This window comes from Schistocerca nitens, chromosome 2 (assembly GCF_023898315.1).
Source record: "Schistocerca nitens isolate TAMUIC-IGC-003100 chromosome 2, iqSchNite1.1, whole genome shotgun sequence".
NCBI classification, from domain to species: Eukaryota; Metazoa; Arthropoda; class Insecta; order Orthoptera; family Acrididae; genus Schistocerca; species Schistocerca nitens.
Window position 1 is genome coordinate 870,134,444 of NC_064615.1, and position 25,596 is coordinate 870,160,039.

The 25,596-nt window shown below is 40.2% G+C and overlaps 1 protein-coding gene across 8 annotated transcripts in view; it reads right to left on the bottom strand.

Moving 5' to 3' along the window:
* The window catches only part of LOC126237144 (protein phtf), a 209,223-nt gene that overhangs the window by 91,107 nt on the left and 92,520 nt on the right, over positions 1 to 25,596 (bottom strand). For 7 of the 8 annotated variants that reach the window (XM_049946983.1, XM_049946981.1, XM_049946980.1 and 4 more), the window contains 2 exons: positions 24,117 to 24,334; positions 14,641 to 14,821 (listed from right to left, as the gene is read on the bottom strand). In XM_049946983.1, coding sequence (XP_049802940.1) covers positions 14,641 to 14,821; positions 24,117 to 24,334 — 399 coding nt within the window. The remainder of the gene's footprint in view (positions 1 to 14,640; positions 14,822 to 24,116; positions 24,335 to 25,596) is intronic. The other variant, XM_049946987.1, reaches the window with a different exon arrangement.

Genomic DNA, 25,596 nt, shown 5'->3' on the forward strand with positions numbered 1-25,596 from the left:
CACACTCCCATAATCATTCCAGGATTGGACAAGGGCTCTGTAGAGCTGCAGCAGAGTAGAGCAATCTGCACCCCAATTGGTGTTGCTCAGACAACGGAGGGCATTGAGGTTCTGCCAGCACTTCTGCTTAAGCTGACGAAGACGAGGGAGCCAAGTCAATTGAGCGTCAAAAACCAATCCTAGGAATCAATTTGTTTCCAATACAGTGAGTGGATAGTCATTACGGTAAAGTGCTGGTTCTGGATGAACGCCGACAGATGACACACCACTTTGCGGCTGAAAACTTGAAGCCGTGGGCTAGAACCCATGACTGCGCCTTGTGGATGGCTCCCTGTAGGCGCCTCAGCAACACCAGTACTGGAGCAGCAGTACGAAATGCAGAAGTTGTCTGCATACAGAGAAGGTGAGACGGAGGGCCCGACAGCTGCTGCTAGACCGTTAATGGCCTCTAAAAATAGAGAGAGACTTAGTACAGAGCCCTGCGGAACTCCATTCTCCTGGATATGGATGTAACTATGGGAGGCACCAACCTGGATGTGGAAAGTACAGAGTGACAGGAAGTTTTGGATAAAAATCAGGAGCAGGCCCCGGAGACCCCACTCATACAATGAGGGAAGGATATGACGTCGTCAGGTCGTGTTTTATGCTTTACATAAGTCAAAAAAGACAGCAACCAGGTGTTGCCGTGTGGAAAAGGCTGTTTGAATGGCAGACTCGATGTACACAAGATTATTACGGTAGAGCGACCCTGGCGGAAGCTGCCCTGACATGGAGCCAGCAGGCCACGAGACTACAGGACCCAACCCAACTGCCGACATACCATATGTTCCAGCAGCTTACAAAGAACATTTGTGAGGCTGATGGGCCAATAACTATCCACATCAAGCCAGTCTTTACCAGGTTTGAGCACAGGAGTGTTGGTGCTCTCCCGCCATTGCGATGGAAAGACGCCATCGCACCAGATCCAGTTGAAGATGACGACGAGATATTGCTTGTAGTCAGACGAGAGATGTTTAATCATCTGGCTGTGGATCCGATCTGGCCCAGGAGCTGTGTCGGGGCAATGTGCAAGGGCACTAAGGAGCTCCCACTCTGCAAAAGGGGTGTTATAGGATTCACTGCAGCGTGTAGTGAATGAGAGGACATTCCCTTCCAGCCGCCATTTGAGTGTGCGAAAGGCTGGGGGTTAATTCACCGATGCAGAGGCTCGAGCAAAGTGCTCAGCAATCGCGTTTGCGTTGGTAGATAACACGCCATTTATGGTCACACCGGGGACACCTATTGGGGCCTGGTACCTGAGAAGACGTTTGATCTTTGCCCAGACTGGGGAAGGTCATGTATGGCACACAATGGTCAAGACATATCTCTCCCAACACTTATGCTTCCATCGTTGGATAAGATAGCGAACACGGGCACGGCGCCATTTAAAGGCTATCAGGTGCTCCAGAGAAGGGTGCCACTTATGCCACTGTAGAGCTTGCCAACGCTCCTTAATTGCTTCAGCAACTTCCAGAGACCACCAAGGGACTGTCTTAAGCTGGGAGCACCCTAAAGAGCAAGGGATAGTGTTTTCTGCTGCAGAAACAATTGTTGTAGTCACCTGCTCAACCATCACATTGATGTTACCATGTGGGGGAGATTCAATGGTGACAGCAGGGTGAAAGTTTCCCAGTCCACCTTGTTTAAAGGCCATCTGGGCAGGCGTCCATGGGCCTGACGCAGTGACAGGAAGACGGGGAAGTGGTCACTACCACACAGGTCATCATGTGCTCTCCAGTGGATAGATGGGAGAAGTCCAGGGCTGCAAATTGATAAATCAATGGCCGAGTAATTACCATGAGCCACACTGAAGTGTGTGGCGGCCCCAGTGTTTAAGAGGCAGAGGTCGAACTGTGACACTGAAGTTTCGACACCTCTGCCTCGGCCAGTAAGCATGGTACCACCCCCACATGGGGTTATGAGCATTAAAATCTCCCAAAAGTAGGAAAGGTTTAGAGAGATGATCAATCAGTGCAGCTAATACATTCAGGGGTACTGCACCATCTGGAGGAAGATATACATTGCAGACAGCTATTTCCTGTGTCATCCTTATTCTGACAGCCACGGCTTCAAGAGGGGTTTTAAGGGCCATATGTTCACTACAGACCGAGTTTAGGACATAAACGCAAACTCCACTTGACACTATTATAGTCGCTACAGTTCCTGTAATATCCCTTATAGCAGCGGAGGGCAGGGGTCCGCATTGCTGGGAACCAGGTTTCCTGGAGGGCAATGCAGATAGCAGGTTTAAAGCTTAACGGTTGCCGTAGCTCAGCCAGGTGGTAGAAAAAACCGCCACAATTCCACTGGAGGATGACACTGTGAGACTAGGAAGGCATGGAACATTCAATGAGGCAGTTTACACCTCAGAGTTACCTGCTGCCACTGACTTATTGCCTGAGCAGTCTATATCCATTGTGTCTGAGGGTCGGGTGAGATCTATGTCCTCGGCTGATGCAAAAATATCAACCCCGTCCTCAGACGTAGAGCTTGTAGGTAGCGATGGTGTGGGTTCCACTGCAATTTCCTTGGTCTTAGGGGTTTTTGTTTTGGATTTATCTCACTGCTCTTGGGTTTCCCTGGCTGGGAGGACTTCACTGGCTCAGTCTGGTACTGAGGATGAGCATGAAGCCCTATGACCAGCTGCTTTTGAGCTCTTCAGCCACTGGCAGGTGTCGTCTTTCCCACTAGCAGAAACCTGGGAAGGGAGTGACCCAAGGGACACTTCCTAGCGAGAGAAGCTGAAGATGGCTTAAGCTTCTCCGGCTTAGAAGTGGGGACGGACGTCCCCGATGGTTGGGGGGCTGTTGCTACCGAAGTAGGTGGTGCAGGAGCAACAGAGAGGGAAATGTCCCCCAACCATCAAGAGGGCAGGTATAGTCTTCCGGCTCTGAGAGGTGACTTGGGTTGGCAGAGCTGATGGTGTCAGAACTGTTGTAGCAGTGGCGTAAGATGTCATATGCACAAGATGCATGTGCCAAAATTTTCTCTTAGCCTCAGTGTAGGTCAGTCGGTCCAGGGTCTTGTATTCCATGATGTTCCTTTCTTTCTGGAGAATCCTGCAGTCTTGCGAGCAAGGCAAATGGTGCTCTCTGCAGTTGACACAGATGGGAGGCAGGGCACATGGAGTATTGGGATGGGATGGGCATCTGCAATTTCGGCATGTGACGCTGAAAGTACCGTATTTACTCGAATCTAAGCTGCACTTTTTTTCCAGTTTTTGTAATAAAAAAAAACCGCCTGCGGCTTAGAATCAAGTGCAAATTAAGCGGAAGTTCTGAAAAATAATGGTAGGCGCCGCCACAACTCACTTCTCCCGTCGAATATATGTAGCGCTACACAGGCATGCTTTGCAGGCACAAAGATAAATACTGGCACCTAAACCTCTGCGTCAAAAAAAAAGTGGAAGACGATCATTCTTCTCCGCCCCGAGTTTCGACCAGTGCATTTTCATACATTATCCAACAAAGTAAATACAAATTCCTTATTGTTCATCTTCAAATGTAGCAGCATTTCAATGTACTATGAAAATCCGAGTGGCACGACTGTTTGGGATGTTTGTCAGTATGGCCAGCTCTACATTCTGAATTTTTTCCTACCTGTGAGAAGAGATGGTTGTTAATAGGAACTTTTATGAATTGTGAATCACATTCAGTATTTTCTTCACCATGAGAATAATACGAATATAAACATTTTGCCATGTATTCTTTCGTGCTTGCTGCTATCTCATTTAAATCCTGTCTGCCTAATAACCTACGAAACTAGTGTGAGACAACAGCAAATGCGGAAGAATATACATACAATGTCACGTTTATATTCGTATTATTCTTATGCCTAATAATGATACAGTCAGAAATGAAGCACGCCAATTGACTAGATTTTTAAATCTAGGATGACTCTAATTTCTGTGCAGAATGTAATGTACACGAGAGGTGTCTGCAAAGATTTTCAAACGGAGAAAATTTTTAGCTAAACTCTCGTTCAGAACATCTATCAAACGCAGTCTATTATTTGGTTCTTATTGATCATTATCAAAGAAAGCAGCAGTGTAAGTAACAACAAATACCAGTCTCTTGCCATTGTTTCGCTAATGAGACAATTCCTATCTTTTTTTTATTGCAAGTGATGGTAGCGCGCACAAAAGCAAGCCATGCCGCGAGCGGCGACAGGTCATAAACACATTATCAGAATGCGACAAACAATGCACGACACAGTAGAATAATGCATTTTCAGCTTAGAGCGACGTAAACACCTATAACAAAGAGAATGGCACTTATCAGATCAAAGAAAAATAAGCAACTGATTCAAACCAGACGAAGCATAGCAATGGTTACCTGGTAAAGCTTAACTGCTAAGCTTACGACTCGAACCAAACTATTGTAGCTGTATCGTCATTCATTCGACCTAAATTGTGTCTCATATTACAATAGACCAACTTTGTTTCAATTTGGAGGTGCGACCTAAAACTTTTGTCTCCCCTTGAATTTCGAGTCTCAAATTTCAGGTGCGGCTTAGATTTGAGTAAATATGGTACAGCGGGAAGACATATGGTCCAACTTCCAGCACTTAAAGCACCACATCGGGGGAGGCCATTGTTGAGAGTACCGATTCCCAGGGGGATGGGCATCTACCCCTTGGCGTACTTGGTGAGTTAAAGGCACAGGCATCAGCAGAGCAATCTCTGTGTGGTCAGCGGGCTACAACCAACAGGGTACATGGCGGCCCCACCACAACGGAGTGGCTACCGTGCTGTATATCAGGTGCAAAGAAGTCCATGGTCACTGTCAACGCAGAAAGCGACACTGCATAGTGCATGGTGAAAAACACATCCAGGAAGGTGTCCTTGCCCAAGAAATGGAGAATGGGCAGGACTGCAATGTGACAATGAGAAAGTGGGCTACAGACCTCAATGCAAGATGGATATGATGTACCATGTAAAGCGCCCTTCCCCAATTGGCTCGCTCTTGGGGAAAATTTTGAAGAATGGAGGTCAAACCCTACAGGGGACCATCACATAAAGGCCGAAACTTGTGAAACTTCTTTTAGTTGCCTCTTATGACAGGCAGGAATACCTCGGGCCTATTTTAACTCCTGGACCCGCAGGGGGAAATGACAAAACTACTCCACTTCATATACAAAAGGCATAAGACAGGCAAAAATCCTTCAGACTTCAAGAAGAATAAAATAATCACAGTTACAAAGAAGCATGGTGCTGACAGGTGTATTATTGAACAACTGTATTAACAGGTGTTGCAAAACATACAAATCATTTAGAGGAGAATGGAACGACTGGTAGAAGCTAAGCTTGGAAAAGGTCAGTTATTGTTCTGGAGAAATGTCGGAACTCCTTGGACAATACTGACTTTATGATTCTCTTCTGCCCACTCTGCTTCCATTTTCTTTTTTAGTTTTCTCTCGAGATGGGAATCTAAAACCTTCTTCCAAAACATTATCTGTTCAGTATTTCAAGTTCTTCACTCTTCATTTCTTTCAGATCACTCACACCAGGGAGGGTTGCCCCCCCCCCCTCCAGTTAACATGTTAACAAATTCTTTTGCACATGCTGTTTTCATTCATCTGAACCACCTTAACACAAAAAATCTATGTTTTCTCATTGTTACATTTACTTGTCCAATTTTCTTGTACACATCTTCATTGCTCCTGCTTTTATGTTCACCATTTTACGTAGCAGTTTCCTCTTTCTCTTCCATATCTCCTGCTTTAGTCACACCCTGTCAATCGCGTGTGCATAAACATTCTGGTTTTATTACTGGAATGAAGTGCTGTCTGTAACTTTTCTTGAGGGGAAGTGGGTTTCTTACTATACATATATTTAAACACCTGAGATGTCATTTTCATCTTCCTTGCCACGAGTTTAATAGCCTCCCCATCAAGGCTGTTGTTCTGTATTACTTCACCAAACTATTTAAATTACTCGAGTCATAATTTTTCCATAATCTGTTCATGAAATATGGAGATCCCTCTATATTTGTCATACATTATTTTTTGCACAAATTATTTGAAGAGTTCTTTTTAGCATGTCTTCACACATTACTGCAAGATCATGAGCATTAGCTAAACATCAAATTTGAAGATTCTTGATTTTATAGCGCAACTGTACCTGGTCAATATAAAGGGCGATTCATGAGGATTGGCAAGTATTTAAATATGTTATTCTACAAGTAAAACTAAAGAAAAAAGTTCATACAAAAATAGGTCCGCAAATGTTTAGTTACATAGTTACAACCGAGCGAGGTGGCGCAGTGGTTAGCACACTGGACTCGCATTCGGGAGGACGACGGTTCAATCCCGTCTCCGGCCATCCTGATTTAGGTTTTCCGTGATTTCCCTAAATCGTTTCAGGCAAATGCCGGGATGGTTCCTTTGAAAGGGCACGGCCGATTTCCTTCCCAATCCTTCCCTAACCCGAGCTTGCGCTCCGTCTCTAATGACCTCGTTGTCGACGGGACGTTAAACACTAACCACCACCACCACCACATAGTTACAGCTAATAAAAGATTTTGCCCGAAATTTTGCAATTTCACTAATATGAAGCCATCACAAAACTGTACGAGGTTAAAGTAAAGCACGATTTCCATTTATTTTGTTGCCATTGATCTGGTGACTCTAATAAAACATGTCCCAGACATGTATCTGCAGTAGTTTTCCAGAACATCTACAGAAGCAAACAAGTAATTTCATAAAAAATTTAATTTATTAACTACTTGACCCAATTTGTTTTTTAAATTCCAGACAATTGCACAAAGTTTTCAACAGAAGTTGCACAGAATTTAATTTTGGAAACATGACAGTAATAATGTTAACTGAAACTGTATCAATGTGTCAGATACTCTGCTTTTATTAATACCATAGCAAGCTAGAATTCATGTTAAACAGGGAAAAACAAAGCTCAGTGTTAAGGAAGTTGTACAGTGTACATACCATTTCACACTACATTCACAATAAATGTTGAAATATGTCTCCACCGAGTTCAATGCATTTAGCTGCACGTGTATGAACAGATTTTATTGCTCATTTCAGTTTCACAGGGTTGTTCTTAATTTCGTCTACTGCATTCATAATGCAAGCAATGCCTCACATGTATTGACTTTGTTCTCATGAACTATGTCTTCCATCCACACCCATACACAAAAACAACAAAATAAATTGTGCTTTACTTTAACCTCGTGCAGTTTTGCGAAGGCTTCATACTAGCGAAGTTGCTAAATTTCAGGCACATCATTTATTAGCGGTAACTCTGTAACTTAACATTTGCGGACCTTTGTTTATATGAACTTTTTCTTTAGTTTTACTTGTAGAAAAACATGTTAAAATATTTGCATATCTTCATGAATCACCCTGTATATATTTTTTTCTGGTGCAACTAAATAATATTTTTCCTGTTCTTTCAATTAGTCTGCAAAGTACATAGTTTACCAAATGATCATTGACAAGAATATCCATTATGAACTTTGCTTTTACTAGTTCCTTTATCCTGATATTAGGCTCCCATTCTTTGTAAGGTGAAAAGTACCTAATAGCTATTTATATTCTTCTGGGCCCATTTTTAAGGTCATTGTATAATTATGATTCCAAGTATGCCACTATGTTTGTTTCATTTTACAACTGGCTTATTCTGGATGAATTGCCACCATAATGTTATTTGTAAATAAATGGTACATATTTTGGTACATTATTTCTAATTTTGTAGACAATTATTAAATGGATTTCATCATTGTACATTTTTACAAACATCTGATAGTTCTGACATCCATACAATATTGGTGGTTCTGTCACTGTCTATTTGCTTGTTAGTTATGTTCCATTGGTGTTTAAATGGATTTCATCATTGTACATTTTTACAAACATCTGATAGTTCTGACATCCATACAATATTGGTGGTTCTGTCACTGTCTATTTGCTTGTTAGTTATGTTCCATTGGTGTTATTGTGTGTGGTTATCACCTTATCTGACTTATTACTTTATGTAGTTATCAGATTATATTCTTTACATAAACATTTTCATGACAGATTGTTTGACAGACAATCCAGCAATACTGCATGGCTACAGGCAGAACTGTGTATCATTGCTGTTAAGTACTTACTGATCTTGCATGTCTAAATGGCATCACTGGATTCGGTCATTGTAATCTATTTTCGTAGGTGGGTTTCAGTATAGGCTGTGCTTAATCCTCCTTATTCACATGTATTCAATTACAAATGGAAATAAACGTTTCCTTCTTGTTATTTATGTGTTAAACAGTCCGGTTAATTTTCATTGACAGGTTTTTCAGGGATGCTGTAAGGTTACGGTGTAGTTTGTTTGAATCTATAGCTTGTTACGAATTTAGTTGTAACGTCATCTCTGGCTGTCTTGTATTATTTGTTTTTATGCCAATATCTCTTGTCCTGATAGATAATTACAATAAAGTTCTCCGTGTATTGCTTGTGTTTCAGTCGATTCACTCGTTTAGTATTTTTTGCGAGTATTTTTGTGTATATACACACGCGGTTGCCACAAGTTTCCCCATGTGAAATTCCCTGATATTTCCCCGATTTCCACACAAGTTTTAGCACTTTTCCCTGACTAATTTTGAAACCTCAAGGGTAACTTAAGATGTAAGTTGACAATCTGTCCTAGCAGCTACAGTACAAAAAACAATAATGCAAATGAGGAAATATCTGTAAAAAAAACTTGCAATCTGATGGTGTTTCCTGATCTGAGGAAAAATCTTAAGTACTAGCATCAGTATCTTTTGTAATTAACTGTTTTTAAATACAGAAAGCACCCCCAAATGGCGTATGTGTTTCATTAAGACCAATGATGTTATTTTATTGCAATAAAACGAAACACATTTAGTGACAAAATACGCATATCCTTGGAGTCGCAAGACAGATTTAAAATACCTTCACCGATTTCAGAAACAACCTCAGAAAAAAGTAGGCCTTTTGAAAGATGTGTGTAAACCAACACTGTAGATGATCACCAATTAAATGTTGGTTCTACTATGTTCGTTATTGTCGGTTATTACCCACTGTGTTATATATATTATTTTATAAGTGTTTTACGATTTTTCCTTCGAGAAATATACGAGTACACAGCGTACAAACCATCAGCAACTGACAATTGTTTTCTTCTTATCCTCCATATTTTCTAACACATAAACTGCTTTTTAAGTGCCAAAATGTACTAGAACAAATAAAATGCTATAAAACCCCACACTGTTCAATAAACTTGTGGTGAGACAGTTGCAGTTCCTGAAATCCATCGCCCATGGCCTCTGGCCTGCTAAGGAGCACCGCAGTCCTGAGTCCATGGATAAACCATGAAAATCCACACACAAACAGACCCGGCCTGTGGGCAGATCCGTGAGACTAGATCCAATGGGTAGGGCCTACCCATTAGTGCAAATCAAATAGCTTCAGATCGGCAGGCCACTGGTCTGGGCTACACTAAAAACTTTTTACCCCACGCTCCTAGTTCAAATGTCACGATTCCGAACGCTGTCTTTTCAGACAATTGCTGCAGCGCTTCCGCACTGTAACAATTCACATGCTTACAAAAACTTGCTGACCACATGTGACAACTGTGATGTCAAACACTGCATGAAATTCCCACAATGGGTGGTAACATATGTGGTGATAAAATAATGGGACAAATGCTGGCACAAAATAGGTACACACACGCCGAAGCTGAACGACCAATAGCTGTGAAGCCTGGAGCCTTTTCAGTTGAATGCACCATCTCTGGTGCCTGCAGACAAATCAGTGGGGTTGAGGCCTTCATCTGTGTACGAGTTTTATTTGATTTTTCCGGAAAAATGGTAAGTGTAATAACAGCGCAATGAACTGTTGTGAAGTTTCAGATGAAGCTTGGAAAAAGTGTTGCTGTACCCTATCTTTTACTAAAAGAAGTGGTGTACCCTGTTTAGCACGTATGCGAGTTTTTTAGTGGTTCAAGCGTTTCCAAGATGGCCGAGAAGCTGTTTAAGATGACTCATGTCTTGAGTGCCCTTAAACATAAAAAATGGATTGTTAAGTGGAGTATCTGATCGACTCAAGCTGTAGGAACTGACAAAGAATGAGCAAGGCAATTTTAATAACCCAATATAACATGATAAAAGTGGGTGCGAAAGTGATGCCAAAAATTCTCATGATTGAACAAAAAGCTTGTGAAAAGGTTTGTACTGACACTTTGAATACCACTGAAAATGATCCTAATCTCTTGGAAAGATTGATTATGAAATGAATCTTGGTTTTTCGCTTACAATCCAGAAACTGAGTGCCAATCCATTTCATTGGAATAGTCCAGCTTCACCAAAAGCGAAAAGCCATGAATGAACAAATCAAGATTTGAAATGATGATTGTTTCCTTTGATGTTGATGGAGATTACTGAGGTGAGCCTGCCTGGCTAGCCGCTGGTCTAACATGCTGCTTCCCAAGCGGGAAGGCGTGCCAGTTCATGGCATGAATCTGCCCAGTGAATGCAGGCTGGTTCCCCATATTCCGCCTCAAGTTATACTATGTTGGCAATTGCTGCGCAAACACTGTCTTCACGTACGCATACACCATATAATTACTCTACCACGCAAACATTTGGGGTTACACTCATCTGGTATGAGACGTGCCCGTGGGTGGGTGCGTCAGATTGTCCACTGATGGCCGAACCACACAGAAATCCTGAGTTCGATGTGGGGCGTGTGGACTGCTGTGGCCTGTTGTCGGGTTGTGAACCACCGAGGGCCACAGCGGGATGAAGCCTCTCCATCGTTTCTAGGTCCCCAGTTCAATACACAATACTGAGGGTGACAATAACTCAACATGTATGTTTTTGAAATGAAATGTTATACAGCAATAGTCCTGTTACACTAAACTGAAGCTATTATTCTACTGTCTCCATCATCAGTAACTAATAGAGAAACCGGAATCATGGCTGCATATGGTTTCATAAGGAGTTGGAATACCTGAAATTTTTTACATTTATATCAACAATCAACAGTAAAGTGAGACTTGTTAATACACTAAATTATACGAAATTGTTAAAGCATTCATGGCCACTTCTTGTCAAACTGCCCGTTGGCTTCTGTCTCGGATTCTTCAGCCGATGTTTGTTTGACAGTTTTTCCAACGTTTCGCCAGAACAAGTGGCTGACATTGTCAACGCCTCACGCTCCCCCTCCCTTCCTGGTGGTGGTGGTGGTGGACTGGAGTGCTGCGCTGAGCGGCTGTGCGGTTTGAGGCGCCATGTCACGGATTGTGTGTTCCCTCCCGCCAGAGATTCAAGTCCTTCCTCAGGCATGGGTGTGTGTGTTGTTCTTAGCATAAGTTAGTTTAAATAAGTTAGTTTCAGTAGTGTGTAAGTCTAGGGACCGATGACCTCAGCAGTTTGGTCCCTTACGAATTCACACACATTTTAACATTTAGACTGGAGTCGAGCTCAAGGCTGCACATTATACGTACCTGGCGTGCCAGCATTCAAGGGCTTTTCTGTGGTCATTTCCGGTCCAGTTCTCTCTTGTTGCCTGCAACAGCCGTTTGCTGCAGCATGTGAATCCAGAATCTGTTCACCTAGAGGCTTTCTTCTTTTTTGTTGAAGCTATCTTGTATTTGTGTATTCTGTAGCTTCTCTGAACAAGTGGGTGTGACAGCTCTTCTCTACAGTCAGAATTACGGTGTCAGTGAATTTTACTATGTTGCTGGCCTCACATAGTGTATGCTCCACCACAGCCAATTTTTCCACCCGCCCAGCCTGCAATGCAACTTATGTTCTACAACCATGGTGTTGACTAATAGTCCAGTCATTCCAACATAAACATTTACGATGTGGATGGTATGTGGTATATTCCCAACATTGCAAGTGGGTACCTTTTCTTCTTTGCCAAACTGAAACACACTTTTACCTTCTTTGTCAGTTTATAGTCTTTACGGTACGTTTGCGCAATGTACGGCTGCTTCTGCCCTTCACTCTGGGAATGTATGGCAGAAAGGCTGTACCTGATATTGCTTTTTCTGATGTGTCACTTCGCCGAGTGTTTGAATCTGTTACACTTCTAATACAACTAATGGAGTACACATTGCTGCTCCGAATACTTTCCAGGTGTTACCTTTTGTGTCAGACGTGCCGCAGCTCACATTTTCATCTTGCTCGCATTACGAGTGTCTTAATCAAGCCCATTTTTTGGCTCGGGTGATTTCACAGTATGTGCAGCTATCGGGAAGTGCGTGTTGTTTTCGATACACGCTGTGTCCCAAGTTTTCACAATTCCTTGTGATCAGCACATCTAGAAAGGGTAGTTATTTGATCTTTTCTACTTCCATGATAAATTTCATGTTGGCATGGAGGCTGTTCAAGTGTCTTAAGTGTCACTGAGCTGTTCCTCACCATGGTTACACACAACAAAGGCATCACTGACGTACCTGTTCTCGCCTTAGGTTTACAAGGTGCCAAGTCCAGTGCCTGTGCTTCGAAATGTTCCACGAAGAAGTTGGCCACCAACGGACTAAGAGGTCTACCATGCAATGCCTTCCAGCTGTTCCTAGAGTTAGCCATGTGAAATAGCTCATTGTGAGACAGCACCATGCTCTTTCATGCATATCTCATCATGAGCTGTTTCATGTGGAATGGCAAATTCAGAGAAGTGACACATTGGAAAAAGAAATGTCAGGTAAGGCCTTTTTGCCATACATTCTCTAACTCAACTACCCTTTGGACGGAAAATATAAATCTAGTCCTCACACCCCAATACAAGCCCCAAGCCCAAGATCCAAATTTCACAAACAAGAACTCTGTACTAACATTGCATGACTCGTAGCAAGTAGAAAGAAAAGAAAGTAGTATAAAAAGAAATAGAAACGGTTCTTGGTAGCAAAGTAAATTAATGTTTTGAAAAAGAATAAAAAAGAAATAGAATCCATTAGTTTCAAGATAAAATAATAGTGTAGATCGCAAGGTAGTAGACTAGTAGGTCATGGAATATAGTAAGTGACCACAAAGAATACTCCTTGTGAGTACTCTTTGAGGACACTGCGAAATACAGAAGCTGAAGTTGCACATTGTTAATGTGCTTCTGGCGCCTGCCTTGTCGTGTCGTAACTGAACTTGTGCACTCGCACATAATATTGGTAGGCGGTACGAGATGGTTTGTTACATTTTGAAGATTTGCGATCTGCTAGAAACGATTAAAAACCGAAAGAGGTAAATCAGCAACTTTGAAAATATCTTTGAAGTAATTCAGGCTTGGAAAATAACCGAATATATTGTCTTAATCTGATTATTACCAACGAAAGACTGAACTTGGACACAATGCGATAGGGCAATTAATAGTTTACCTGATATGAAGTGATGAATAGCGTACACTGCGAGGAATATACCTAAACTGCGTTAAAGTAAAAAGTGTAATCTGGACCAGAAAGGTTACTTCTTTAAGACAATGATAGGATGTGCATAGACTAGAATTAACCAGCATAAAGTGAATTTACAGTGGTTGACATTTCTTTCAACCCATTTAATATTACGTGTTCATGAAACATTTATCTGTGTGACAACATAGATTATCAACAGAGCAAAACATTCATAGGTATTCTTTGGCACTCTGGAAAGTTATCGTACTGATTCAGACTATTTAGCTCACGCGAATTGTAGACATTCATAGATGAACTCTGGAGGCATACAGACTGTAGTCATGATTAGGGCAATAATCTCAGTTTGTATGCATTTAAGTGTAGCTAGGCTCCTATATGTCGGGGAGCAAATATTCATCTGAGTAAGCCGCAAGCTAGCCGGAGCCTGAGCATCATTCATTAACAATAAATCAATATAAAAGGGAAAGTTACAATTCCCAGAGTGATGGACAGAATCAGCCGTATGTTGCGCAAACACTCCGTAAAGACTATTTATAAACTGACAAAGAAGATTAAAGAGTGTATCAGATTGGCAAAGGAGGCATTGTACGCTGGGGCAGGTGGAGAAATCAGCTGTGGTAGAGCACGCGCTGTGTGAGGTCAATCACATAGTAAAATTCACCGACACAAAATTTCTGTCTGCAGAGAAGAGCTATTACACCCACTTGTTCAGAGAACCTATAGAAATACACAAACACGAGAATAGCTTCAGGAAGAAAGAAGAAAGCCTAAAGGTGAACGGATTCTGGATTACCGTGCTGCAGCGAACAACTGTTGTAAGTAGCAAGAGGAGAAACACACTGGAAATGACCAAGAAAAGCCCTTGGACGCTAGCACTCCAGGTACATACAATCTGTGGCCTTGAGCTCAGCTCCAGTCCACCACCAACAATTTCGGCCACACCTGCTGGCGAAATGTCAGAAAAATAATCAAACATCGGCCAAAGAACCCGAGAAAAGCCAACAGGCAGTTTGCCACACTAAATTACCAGGCAGTTTGCCACACTAAATTACCATTATAAGTTTGCAAAGCACCTAAATGGTATATAGTGATTTGAGGAAATGCTATTTTTTTTAAAATTCAATATGTTCAATATCCTCTAGCAGACTACTCAGTACATGTCAGGAGTTGCTGGAATCAATACCTTATCTGGGGAAAAAAAATCACCTTTAATAAAGATATATCAGTCTGAAACTAACCGTGACTAGCGCGTGATCGTGAGCTGCTTGCATGACGTCTACGTGTCCGCTTGCTGCGACGTGGCCTTTGGCTTGATGGTTGCCTGCATGGGCCAATGTGAGTTGATACTATCTGCGAGTGTATTACACTCAGGATGATCATCATGGCAACTGGTACCATCACTTCTGATGCTGTGACCCTCTGTAGACAGAAGCAAAAAGTAATAATGATGTTGCTTTTCTTGCTGAATACAGAAAGAATGTAACAATTTTTAGCTGTGAAATTTGTGGAAGACACATGGGTAATTGCACAGTAAAGGATAAATTGTCACATTTTGTGCAAATAGGGCTATCTAGAAATCTGATTAGATTAATAAAGCTCATTGCAAAACTCAAGGAATATGCAGAGCATTTCAAGCCCAACCGCACTACCATCAATTTCTCCTAAGTGACAGGGTATTTGGTATCTAAATGTAAATTAAGAAACTTTGAAATGGTTAAGGAAATGTATAACACAATCCCATCAACATTTTGTCCAATAAGACTAAAAAGACCTTTCAGTATCCAAGGAAGTGATGTCATAAGTTTGTATAATTTACAAGAACAGTATAAAAAGCATGTAAAACAAAGAAGGAACAGAATAGTTGCGTGTGGCCAAAAACAGGTACACCACAGTAATCTAAGGACAGCAACAACACACTGGAAAAAACAAAGCTGCATCATTTGGTCTGACACTACATAACCCCAGAAATGTAAGAAGGTATGGTCAAAAATTCCCAACCTGGCAGTAAAAGACTGAACTTTTAGGCTCAAAAAGCACTTCCTATTCAATCCAACCCCTTTTAGATCAATGCATTTGAACCCAATATTTTTCATTGAATAGATTTCATCCTTAAAAAGCAATTCTGGGAGATTAGTAATGCTCCCCTGCAAAACTAGTTTCTAAATACAAACCACTTTAGATACTGATCACCTGAAAGTCAAACTCTTTCTTATTTAGTGAAGAGGATGAATGTTGTAACAATGCACACAAACCTCTCAATTTCCCACAAGTGCTTGATCATAGCACAATGCTGCCACTATAAAGCAGATAGTGATCTGCTGTCAATCCAGAAACCACATGAGTACATAAGAATGTAAGGGCAGGGTGCCATACCATTACTTGGCAAAAGAAAATGTATCAAAATGAGCAGGAACTTCAATTAAACTTTCTCAATATGTGACTGCACTGTCATGTTTATCAAACATGTAAACATGTTGCAAATTACCTTCATCAGGTGACGTATTCACCTCATTCAGATGTTTTTACCATGTAATTTCATGATGTGCACAGAATCAGTTTTCAGGAACATCACTAATTTTAATTTGATGGAAGGAAGGGGGGGGGGAGTGTGTTTGGAGGCTGACAGCTTTCACTGATGCTAGCCTTTACTTTAATTCATATTAGACTCCATCAGTGAATGAAGAGCAGACAAGTACAGTGATTACGTATTTTGCTTCATTGTGCTTCCTGGCAGCTGAAAGAATGTTAAGTGTAATATGTACCTTTGGCTGCTATGCTTACTGCCACGCCTGATGGGCAGCCTTGCAATTACTGCCAGCTCATGGGCCAGATACTGCTAGCAGCCAACATGGTGGGAGCGTTTGGGAGTACTGTCATCAAGATTCACGTTGACAGGATGTTTCACAATTTTAATCACCTCTTGTATCTTTCTCTTAATGGTGGATGGCTGACTTGTTAGTACTGGTATACAAGCTTCTTGAAATCATATAGTTTTGCTACATTCATTGAGATGTTCTGCTACTGCTGAGTTGTTATGTTGTCAGAGGGGGATTGCCTTAGATGTTCCATTATGTGATTATGTGTGTGCTAATAGGATATCCCACTTCACCAATGTAAACTTTTCTGCATTCACAGCCCAGTTCATAGACTTCAGGTGTATGTAACTTATTGACAACGTCCTCTATGATATCTCTGATTTTGTTGCTACTTCAGTAGAGCGACCCAACACCAGCTCCAAGAATTTGTCCAACTTATTTACTAACAACTTGCATAAATTTGAAAGCACATTTGTTCTGTCTCCTCCTTTTAGTACTGTTTTATGTTGGCATAACGCTACATACTGTTCTGCTGTTTCAGCGAACAGTTACAAGTGGACTGAACTTTCTGCAATTCCTCCTTCAAGTGACTTGCACCACTAATTCTATGTGGCCTGTTAGTTAAAGTGTGCATTGTGGACTTCTCCACTTTAAATTACGCAATTCTCTTCTGTTTGTGGCCACATGATAAATGATAATGGTGTGTTCCACATACCGTATTTACTCGAATCTAAGCTGCACTCGAATCTAAGCCGCACCTGAAATTTGAGACTCAAAATTCAAGGGGAGAGAAAAGTTTTAGGCCGCACCTCCAAATCGAAACAAAGTTGGTCCATTTTAATATGAGATTCAATTTAGGTTGAATGAATGACGATACAGCTACAGTAGTTTGGTTCGAGTCGTAAGCTTAGCAGTTAAGCTTTACCAGGTAGCCATTGCTATGCGTCAGACGTTCCGTCCGTATTTATACGGGTACCCTTCCTTTTTCACGTGCTTCATCTGGTTTGAATTGATTGCTTATTTTTCTTTGATCCCATAAGTGCCGGTCTCTTTGTTATAGGTGTTAACGTCACTCTAAGCTGAAAATGCATTAGGTACTGTACTGTGTCATGCATTGTTTGTCGCATTCTGATAATAAGTGTTTACAGCCCGTTGCCGCTCGCGGCATAGCTTGCTTTTGTGCGTGCTACCGCCGCTTACAATGAAAAAAAAAAAAAAAGAGAGAGGAATTCTCATGAGCGAAACAATGGCAAGAGACTGCTATTTATTGTTACTTACACTGCTGCTTTCTTTGGTAATGATCAACAAGAACCAAATAATAGATTGCGTATGATAGAAGATGTTCTGAATGAGAGTTTAACGAAAATTTTTCTCCGTTTGAAAATCTTTGCAGACACCTCTCATGTACATTACATTCTGCACAGAAATTAGAGTCATCCTAGATTTAAAAATCTAGTCAATTGCCGTGCTTCATTTCTGACTGTATCACTATTAGGCATAAGAATAATATGAATATAAACATGACATGATATGTATATTCTTCCGCATTTGCTGTTGTCTCATACTAGTTTCATAGTTTATTAGGCAGACAGGATTTAAATGAGATAGCAGCAAACACGAAAGAATACATGGCAAAATGTTTACATTCGTATTATTCTTATGGTGAAGAGAATACTGCATGTGATTCACAATTCATAAAAGTTCCTATTAGCAACCATCTCTTCTCACAGGTAGGAAAAAATTCAGAATGTAGAGCTGGCCATACTGACAAAAACCCCAAACAGTCTTGCCACTCGGATTTTCGTAGTACATTGAAATGCTGCTACATTCGAAGATGAACAATACGGAATTTGTATTTACTTCATTGGATAATGTATGAAAATGCAGTGGTCGAAACTAGGAGCGGAGAAAAAAGATCGTCTTCCACCCTTTTTTTTTTAATTTATTTACTGACGCAGAGGTTTCGGCGCCAGTATTTATCTTTGTGCCTGCAAAGCAAGCCTGTGTAGCGCTACGTATATTCGACGGCAGAAGTTAGTTGTGGCGGCACCTACCAACATTTTTCAGAACTTCCGCTTACTTTGCACTTGATTCTAAGCCGCAGGCGGTTTTTTGGATTACAAAAACCGGAAAAAAAGTGCGGCTTAGATTCGAGTAAATTCGGTACTGAAGCAAGCATTTGGGTCACATGGTGCAGACTGGAGCACTAATACTTTGAATGTCTTCATACAGATGTCTGCTGCAACTACAGTACCATTCAAATTAGTTGTCACTTGCTATTTAAGCTCCAAAGTTGCAGCATTGTCACATCAAGCACAGTCTGCCAGCAGCCATCACAGTGCACCATTCCCTGTGGTGATAGAAAACTGTTTTAAAGTCTCTATCTTCCACAAAAATCAAGTAAAAAAATCTCAAATTCACATATGAAATAACTTCTACAGTGTCTCTCAGCACGTCAAAAATCTGTTCTTAATTTTAATTCGGGAAAGTTACATTAATTTTTGCTGCTTGCAAACTGCTTCAAACTTTCACAGCGATACTTTTTTCCATTGATTACTAAAATAACTCACTTGGCAACAAATCTCTTAAAATTTTCATACTGCATTGCTTTTTACTACATATATGCTTCTGAAAATGGTGTTTTTATGTATTTGTGCCAGAGTCTAACTTTGTAACAAGTATGAAGTTAAAAGTCTCTATCTCTTACAAAAATAATATAAAACTTCTGAAATGTATGCACAGTACTGCTTTAAATGGTATCTCTAAGTATGTCAAATATTTTTCTTAATTTCAATTAGGGCCGGTGTTATGTTGATTATTGACACAGGAGAAATTATCGTGCCTACAAAAGTTTCCTTTCTATAATTGTGTATATAAAAAACTATTACTATAAAGTGGTGATAGGAGGTGGCTGAACAGTTTTATTTAGTCTCGCAACAGGAAAGAGAAATTCATCGAAACAAACATAAAATTTAATGGAAGTAAGACATTCGTGAAAGTTCACTATGCACTACGTACTAATCCAACAATGTGGAGACACCACTTTATTCAGAGTCCAGGGAAACTATCAGTGACTTCAACACACTGTTTTAACACACCATCATTGTTCCATGCTTCCTGTAGCATTCCTTTCACGTGATTCACTACTGAACTGCCAGCATCTGCTTCAATTATTCTGTTTCTTCTGCTGATCGGAGTTGCCGCACCACCGCTGATGGTATCAACAGTCAGCATTTTTAATACTATGCCCCACATTCACCTATATTTCATCAAGCCAAACAATATCCCCACAATTTGTCCTTATTAATTTTCTAAGAAAGTGGCACCAGGCTGCAATATTGTGGTGTTTCATTAATAACTTGCTGCCAGAAATAGATTTATAGTTGAATCCTAACTGTTCACGACTTGTCAAGGACAATTTACTACAGTGACATAAATCCACTGTAACTAGGGTAGCATGTAGCATTTTGAGTGTTGGATACTCTTTCCTTGAATAATATATATATATTTTACAACAAATCTAACCTTCCTGAAAAGAGTCGAGATTTGTGACCCTCTTCTTGAGGCACCTCTTCTTCTAAGGTATCCCCAATTTAGATGACTCACCTGATTCTTCTTTCGTGAATTTCTCCTTGCAGATTCTTATAAGCCATCATTTGCTGATTTGTAGTACAACTGCAATTCACTCCACCATTTTATCTACAGGAAGTAGAGGCACCACTGCATCTCTCTCTCTCTCTCTCTCTCTCTCTCTCTCTCAAAATATTTCCTCACAGAACACATGAATTCAAATGACTGACTGCTTATAATAAAGTCATGTCTGACATTTTTTTAAAGTTTCCTTGAAGCATGCAGCCTCAGTCTGCCCTCTTTTGACTACTTTCACCACATTTTGTAAGGCTTGCAAAGCCAAAAGTCACCCAAATCTCTAATTACAAGGGCTTGCTGCAGACTAGCTCGCACAAACAATGCTATAGGCAGCGCTGCGCGGCAGAACACAAGTGGCAACACAGTGGGAACCATGCAGCCTGTTACCTGTCAAATGACAACTAGTTTAAAATAGATTATAGCTACAGTGGGGACCCCTTAGCTATGCCAACCATCTGCTTAAAACATTTTCCTTTCTTCCTGAACTAGGACGTCGAAAGATAGTGATGGACAGTTTTATAAATTTTCACTGCCACACATTCTAGAGGAAAGTTGACAATCTCCTCCACTGCTGCACTAGTGAATAAGGGTTTGATGTTGTAGGTCATCAAATAGTCCACATTTGCACATCATTTAAAAAGTGGCCATCAACTGAAGCATCATTAAATGACAGCATTTCTTGCAAGGCACTGGAAATCGAGGAAGAAGATTTAGAACAGTAATTTACAGTGGTTTAGCATCTTCATGAACTTAAAGAGCGCTATGCATTAATCAATCTAGGCAATCAATGCTATTTCACATATTTCATGGGAAAAAAACTATGTTTTCAACAACTTGCAGTTCTATCTCATATTTGACCAGAGGCGAGAGTACAAACAAATTAAAAAAAAATTAGTGAAGGCAATTTAAAATGAAGCCAAAAACAGCAACAAAATGATATGAATTACCAATTATATTTTTATTGCCCAGCGTACGGAGGTTGCACAACTGTAGTATTTATTTTCAATAAAATGCAAACACCAGTTGCATTTTTCTTTTTATTCCAAAAAGCAACAACCAGTTTTGGCCCCCAATACCATTTCCACTGGTATACGTCAGGCAACCTGAGAGAACACAGAATGACTCAGGGTGCCTGACATACACCAACGGATAAGGCCTTGGAGGCTGAAACTAGTCGTAGTTTTTAAAATAGAAAGGGAATTGCAACCGTTTCTGGCAGTTTATTTAAAATCATGTGTTTATAGTTATCAAGACTAAAACTAATACCATGATTTACAGTAAGGAAGGGCAGGTTGGGAAAAGTTTTTTTTTTTTTTAAATCTCTCAAAATGTGGAAACGCGAAATGATCTAATTGGCGCCACTTTAAAGCGAACAGTGTCCAGATAAAGTATTTTATGAGAGATAGTCTGAAATAATGGTCTGCTGCATGCAAATATTGAAAATGCAACTAGTTTTCATTTGTTGGGATCACTCAACTTCTGGCGAAGCCCAGTTTGGAAAGAAAATGTACAGCAGAACATGTTTGCAAAATAAAAAGTGCATAAATGCAACGATGTATGAGTGCATCAGTGGTCTGGTGCCATAAGTGGATAGCCAAATGGTTTATTTAAGATACAATGCTGCACAATGCAACATCCAAGGGTGGTTTGAAAAGTTCTCGGGAACGGAATAGGAAAAAAGTACTTACATACAAATTTTTTTTTAATTTTTCAATGTAGTCTCCTTGTAGATTAATGCATTTGGTCCAATGATGTTCAAGTACCTTGATCCCATCTCGAAATTAAGTTTCCTCCAGGCCAGGAGAAATAGTTGTCAACTCCAGCTATCAATTCTTCCTTTGAAGTGAATCTTTGGCCACCAAGAAAAAATTTCAGTTTTGGAAAGAGATGGAAGTCTGACGGAGCCATATCAGGTGAATAAAGTGGGTGCAGCAACAATTCATGCTTTAGTTCATGTAATTTTGCCATGACGACGGCACGTGTGCGGGTGCGCATCAATAGTTGTGGCACCCTTCTTGCAGATAATTTTTTCATTTCTAATTCTTCAGTTAAGATGTGATGTACCCTTTCAGATGACATCTGGCAAGCTTGAGCAATTTCACACACTTTCAATCGGTGATCCTCCATGACCATTTTGTGCACTTTTGCAATGATTTCTGGAGTAGTGACACATCTTGGCTGATCATTGCGCGGATCATCATATAAGCTCTCCCGAACAAATTTAAATTCATCTGTCCACTTGGCAACAGTTGAATATGAATGAGCACAGTCCCCCAGTGTATTCTGGAAATCGGCATGAATGTCCTTTGCTTTCATACTTTTCTTTACGAAGTACTTAATCACTTACAAGATCTAGGAAACAACATAATTTTAATTAATATATTTTGGTTACTTTTGGATACTATCTAAAATGCCTGAGTAGTATTACATGTGTTGCATTCAATAATTACTTTTAATTTTTTTCTACAGTGTAATTCATCTCCTGTTCACCAAATTTTAAGCAATCAAGGTTGTGAACCCTATTTTCCCATAAGTTCAACACTTTGGAAGGCTAAAATACTTGCGCTGTCTTCAGTTATCAGGATTAAAGGTAAATTTACATCATTATTATTGTGCTTTCAGTCAGTCAAAAGTTTTAGAATAGCAACAAATGTGTTGAAGCTTTCTTATTCAAGAGACTTTGTGCTCATTTCCTTGATCTTGAGTTACACAAGCTGTATTTTGTAAAAATTCACCTACACTTATCTCCAGTACAAATAAATTTCTAAGACCTCACAATAACTTTTCTGCTTCAATATAGCCCCTGTTCTCCATATTTTGCACGAATAATATAACACAACACATCACAAATATGTGATCATTTACTTTCTTTCTTCGTCATACTTACGAATCCACGTTCTTACGATAAACTTAAGCCTCCATAGCTGTGGTCACTAACGCATGCTTGAGCAGTAGCAGTTGGCTAGTAGATAGCCAGTTCAAATCCTGGTGGTGAAAGAAATTTTTGCCTCCCAGATTAACAGCTAGAGGAGGAAAGCCAGTTGTGTCAAGATCCAGATCACCAGAAAACAAAACTATGAACCAGTTTCTTGGATCAAATTATAATCCTCTCTACAGTGTTTCATTTGTGGGGAAGCTGAAACTATTAACCTTGTTGGTCTAGTGGGCTTTCATATACGTTATGACACATATTTTGTTGCCTGACATTGGATTTGGAAACATTTTCTCCTGCTGTGTGTATACCTAGTTTTGTAATCTAAATTACACCAATGTATAGCCAGTCAGTCTGACACAAGCAGCAATGATGAATTTGAAATTATTCAACTGACGTGCGCCACACTCGCACCAGAATAGTTACATTTAAAATGGTCAACTCTTCGATTCAGATAATTTAGTTTTGCAAAATTTGTTGAGCAATGTATATTGTAAATGTGCAAAGTACTGCACTCCCACATACCAAAACTCCATCAAGAATGGAAATATGAAGAGGAAGCTAATGTTGACAGTTGACATGAAAGTGTTTGGTGGTCCCGCAATCAGAGTGTAGAGAGTATAACACAGAATCAAGGTAATGCTAATGCTGAAATTCCTTCAAATTTGGAGAAAGAGAATGAAATTTCAGGTTGTCTGATAGGAAAAATGTGGGGTAGCTAAAACGAGCATGAAAGCTCCACTTAGAAAAAAAAAAAGGACAAGTGCATTTAATATCGTAAGAACATATCTGTCTCATGTTAGAAATTAGGCAAGAAGCAATTCATTTCCACTCTATTGTTTCCACCTGTTTAATACTGACAATATGCTGGGGATTATGATGGGAAATACCAACAAATATAGTGGTACTATTTCTCAAAATTACAATGAACATCATAAACATAAAATAAAAAGGACTATCTGATGTAAACGCTTCTACAGACATTATGCACAATGCAATGTTATCAAACAGATTAAATATAGACGGCCTTCTTCTTAAAAAAAAAAAAAAAAAAAAAAAAAAAAAAACGCAAACATTCACGCAAGCACAACTCACACACATATGACCACTGTCCCTGGCCACTGATGCCGGACTCCTTTCATAATACTGTCATCATTCCATCCTAGATTTTCTATTGTTTGATTTAGATTAAATCTAGGTGACTTATGGGGTTTCCACATTTGCTTCCAACACTCACTCCTTGAGCATGGGACTGACTTTGATTACAACAAAGCAGAAAATATTAATTTCCTCTGTGATAGAGTGTTCAAAATTTTACCTCAAGAGTTCCATCTTCAGTGAGTGAACAGTAGTAAAAATATGTAACTCCGCAAACTAACTGCAACACATACAGTGTTGTCAGCAATACGAAGACACGTGGTGAAGTTTGCTGAATCCACCAGTGACTGTAGGCTGGAAGCAGAACTAACCTGAGGCAGGCCAACCTCGTCACTGTTATCAGACCATGTTTTGGTTTAGCTTTTGGGAACGAAGAACCTACAACACAAATTGAGAAACAATAAGACTAAAAGAGAAAGACTTGGAGAGTGAAACTATTCGATAGCACAAGTATGCAGAACATGCACAAATGAAGTTGGAGACAGACGACTTACTGAATGCAGTGACAATTATTAATTTATATTAACTAGAAATGAGTTTATGTCAACTTTATAAAAAGAATTCAGATAAGTCAACTATCAACTAAAGCAGAGCTTAACAACTATCTGATTTTATAGTGAACACTCACAGCTGCTGATGCTTTTACTCACAAGCAGAGCAATTGTGGCGTGGCAGGGAGTTAGGGAATTGCACACACACCGGGTGGTCGCAACAACACAGAAGTGCAAACTGTTTTGACAGTGGTGCCATCTAAGAGCAGCAATGGCGAGTTGGCATTGCATAACACCGACAATATCTTCATATTTTAATTTGCAGTGTGAAGAACCTTATCTTCTTACACGAAAATATTTAGTGTATCATCGGAATACTTGCAGTACATTCAATCTACACAGACGCTATTTGTCTTACCATGTCAAAGAATATGGAAGTGCAAAATGAGAAGGATAACGGATGGTGATTTAATATAAAAATGCTTGGTAGTTTAACATTTATATCTTATGGTAGATCACTTTGGTATGGTGTCATTATCAAATCTAACAGTCATGCATAGCACACAGATTGTGTCAGATGGCATTCAAAAACCACTCGCAAAACCTTTGTAAAGTCTGTTGCATATTTTTTAGTATCCTATATGTAAGTAACACAAGCACACAGCTGGATGTGACATTCTTAGCAGTGTTGATGAAAGTGTAGAAAATGTGCATCTGACACGACATGTCTATAGATAGAGCACAAGTCGCATTGGGAAATAAAATCAGGATTTCTAGCCTAACTGAATGGAAAACTGTCAAACCCTCTGCTGACGATTTGTGCTGATGTACAGCTCGAAGTAATTTATCTGGAATGTGAAATGGGGAGTTTCCCCTCATGATTGATTTCCTTGCTTACACAAGTCTTCATATGGCTCCCCACACCCCTGTGACAATGGATGGGGTACAGTACTCGCAGCTCATAGGCCTGCGCTCACTGTCTACTCATGGAGCATGTTTGCCGTGAAGCCCTTCACTACAACTTCTGCCTGAAAAAGCAGTGAATATATACGAGGCACATCCAGAACTTAGGTACTATTTTGGGAAAAAAACTCAAACATATTTCTTTCAAACAATTTTTTATAGGAAAAAGCATTTCTTAATTTTTTT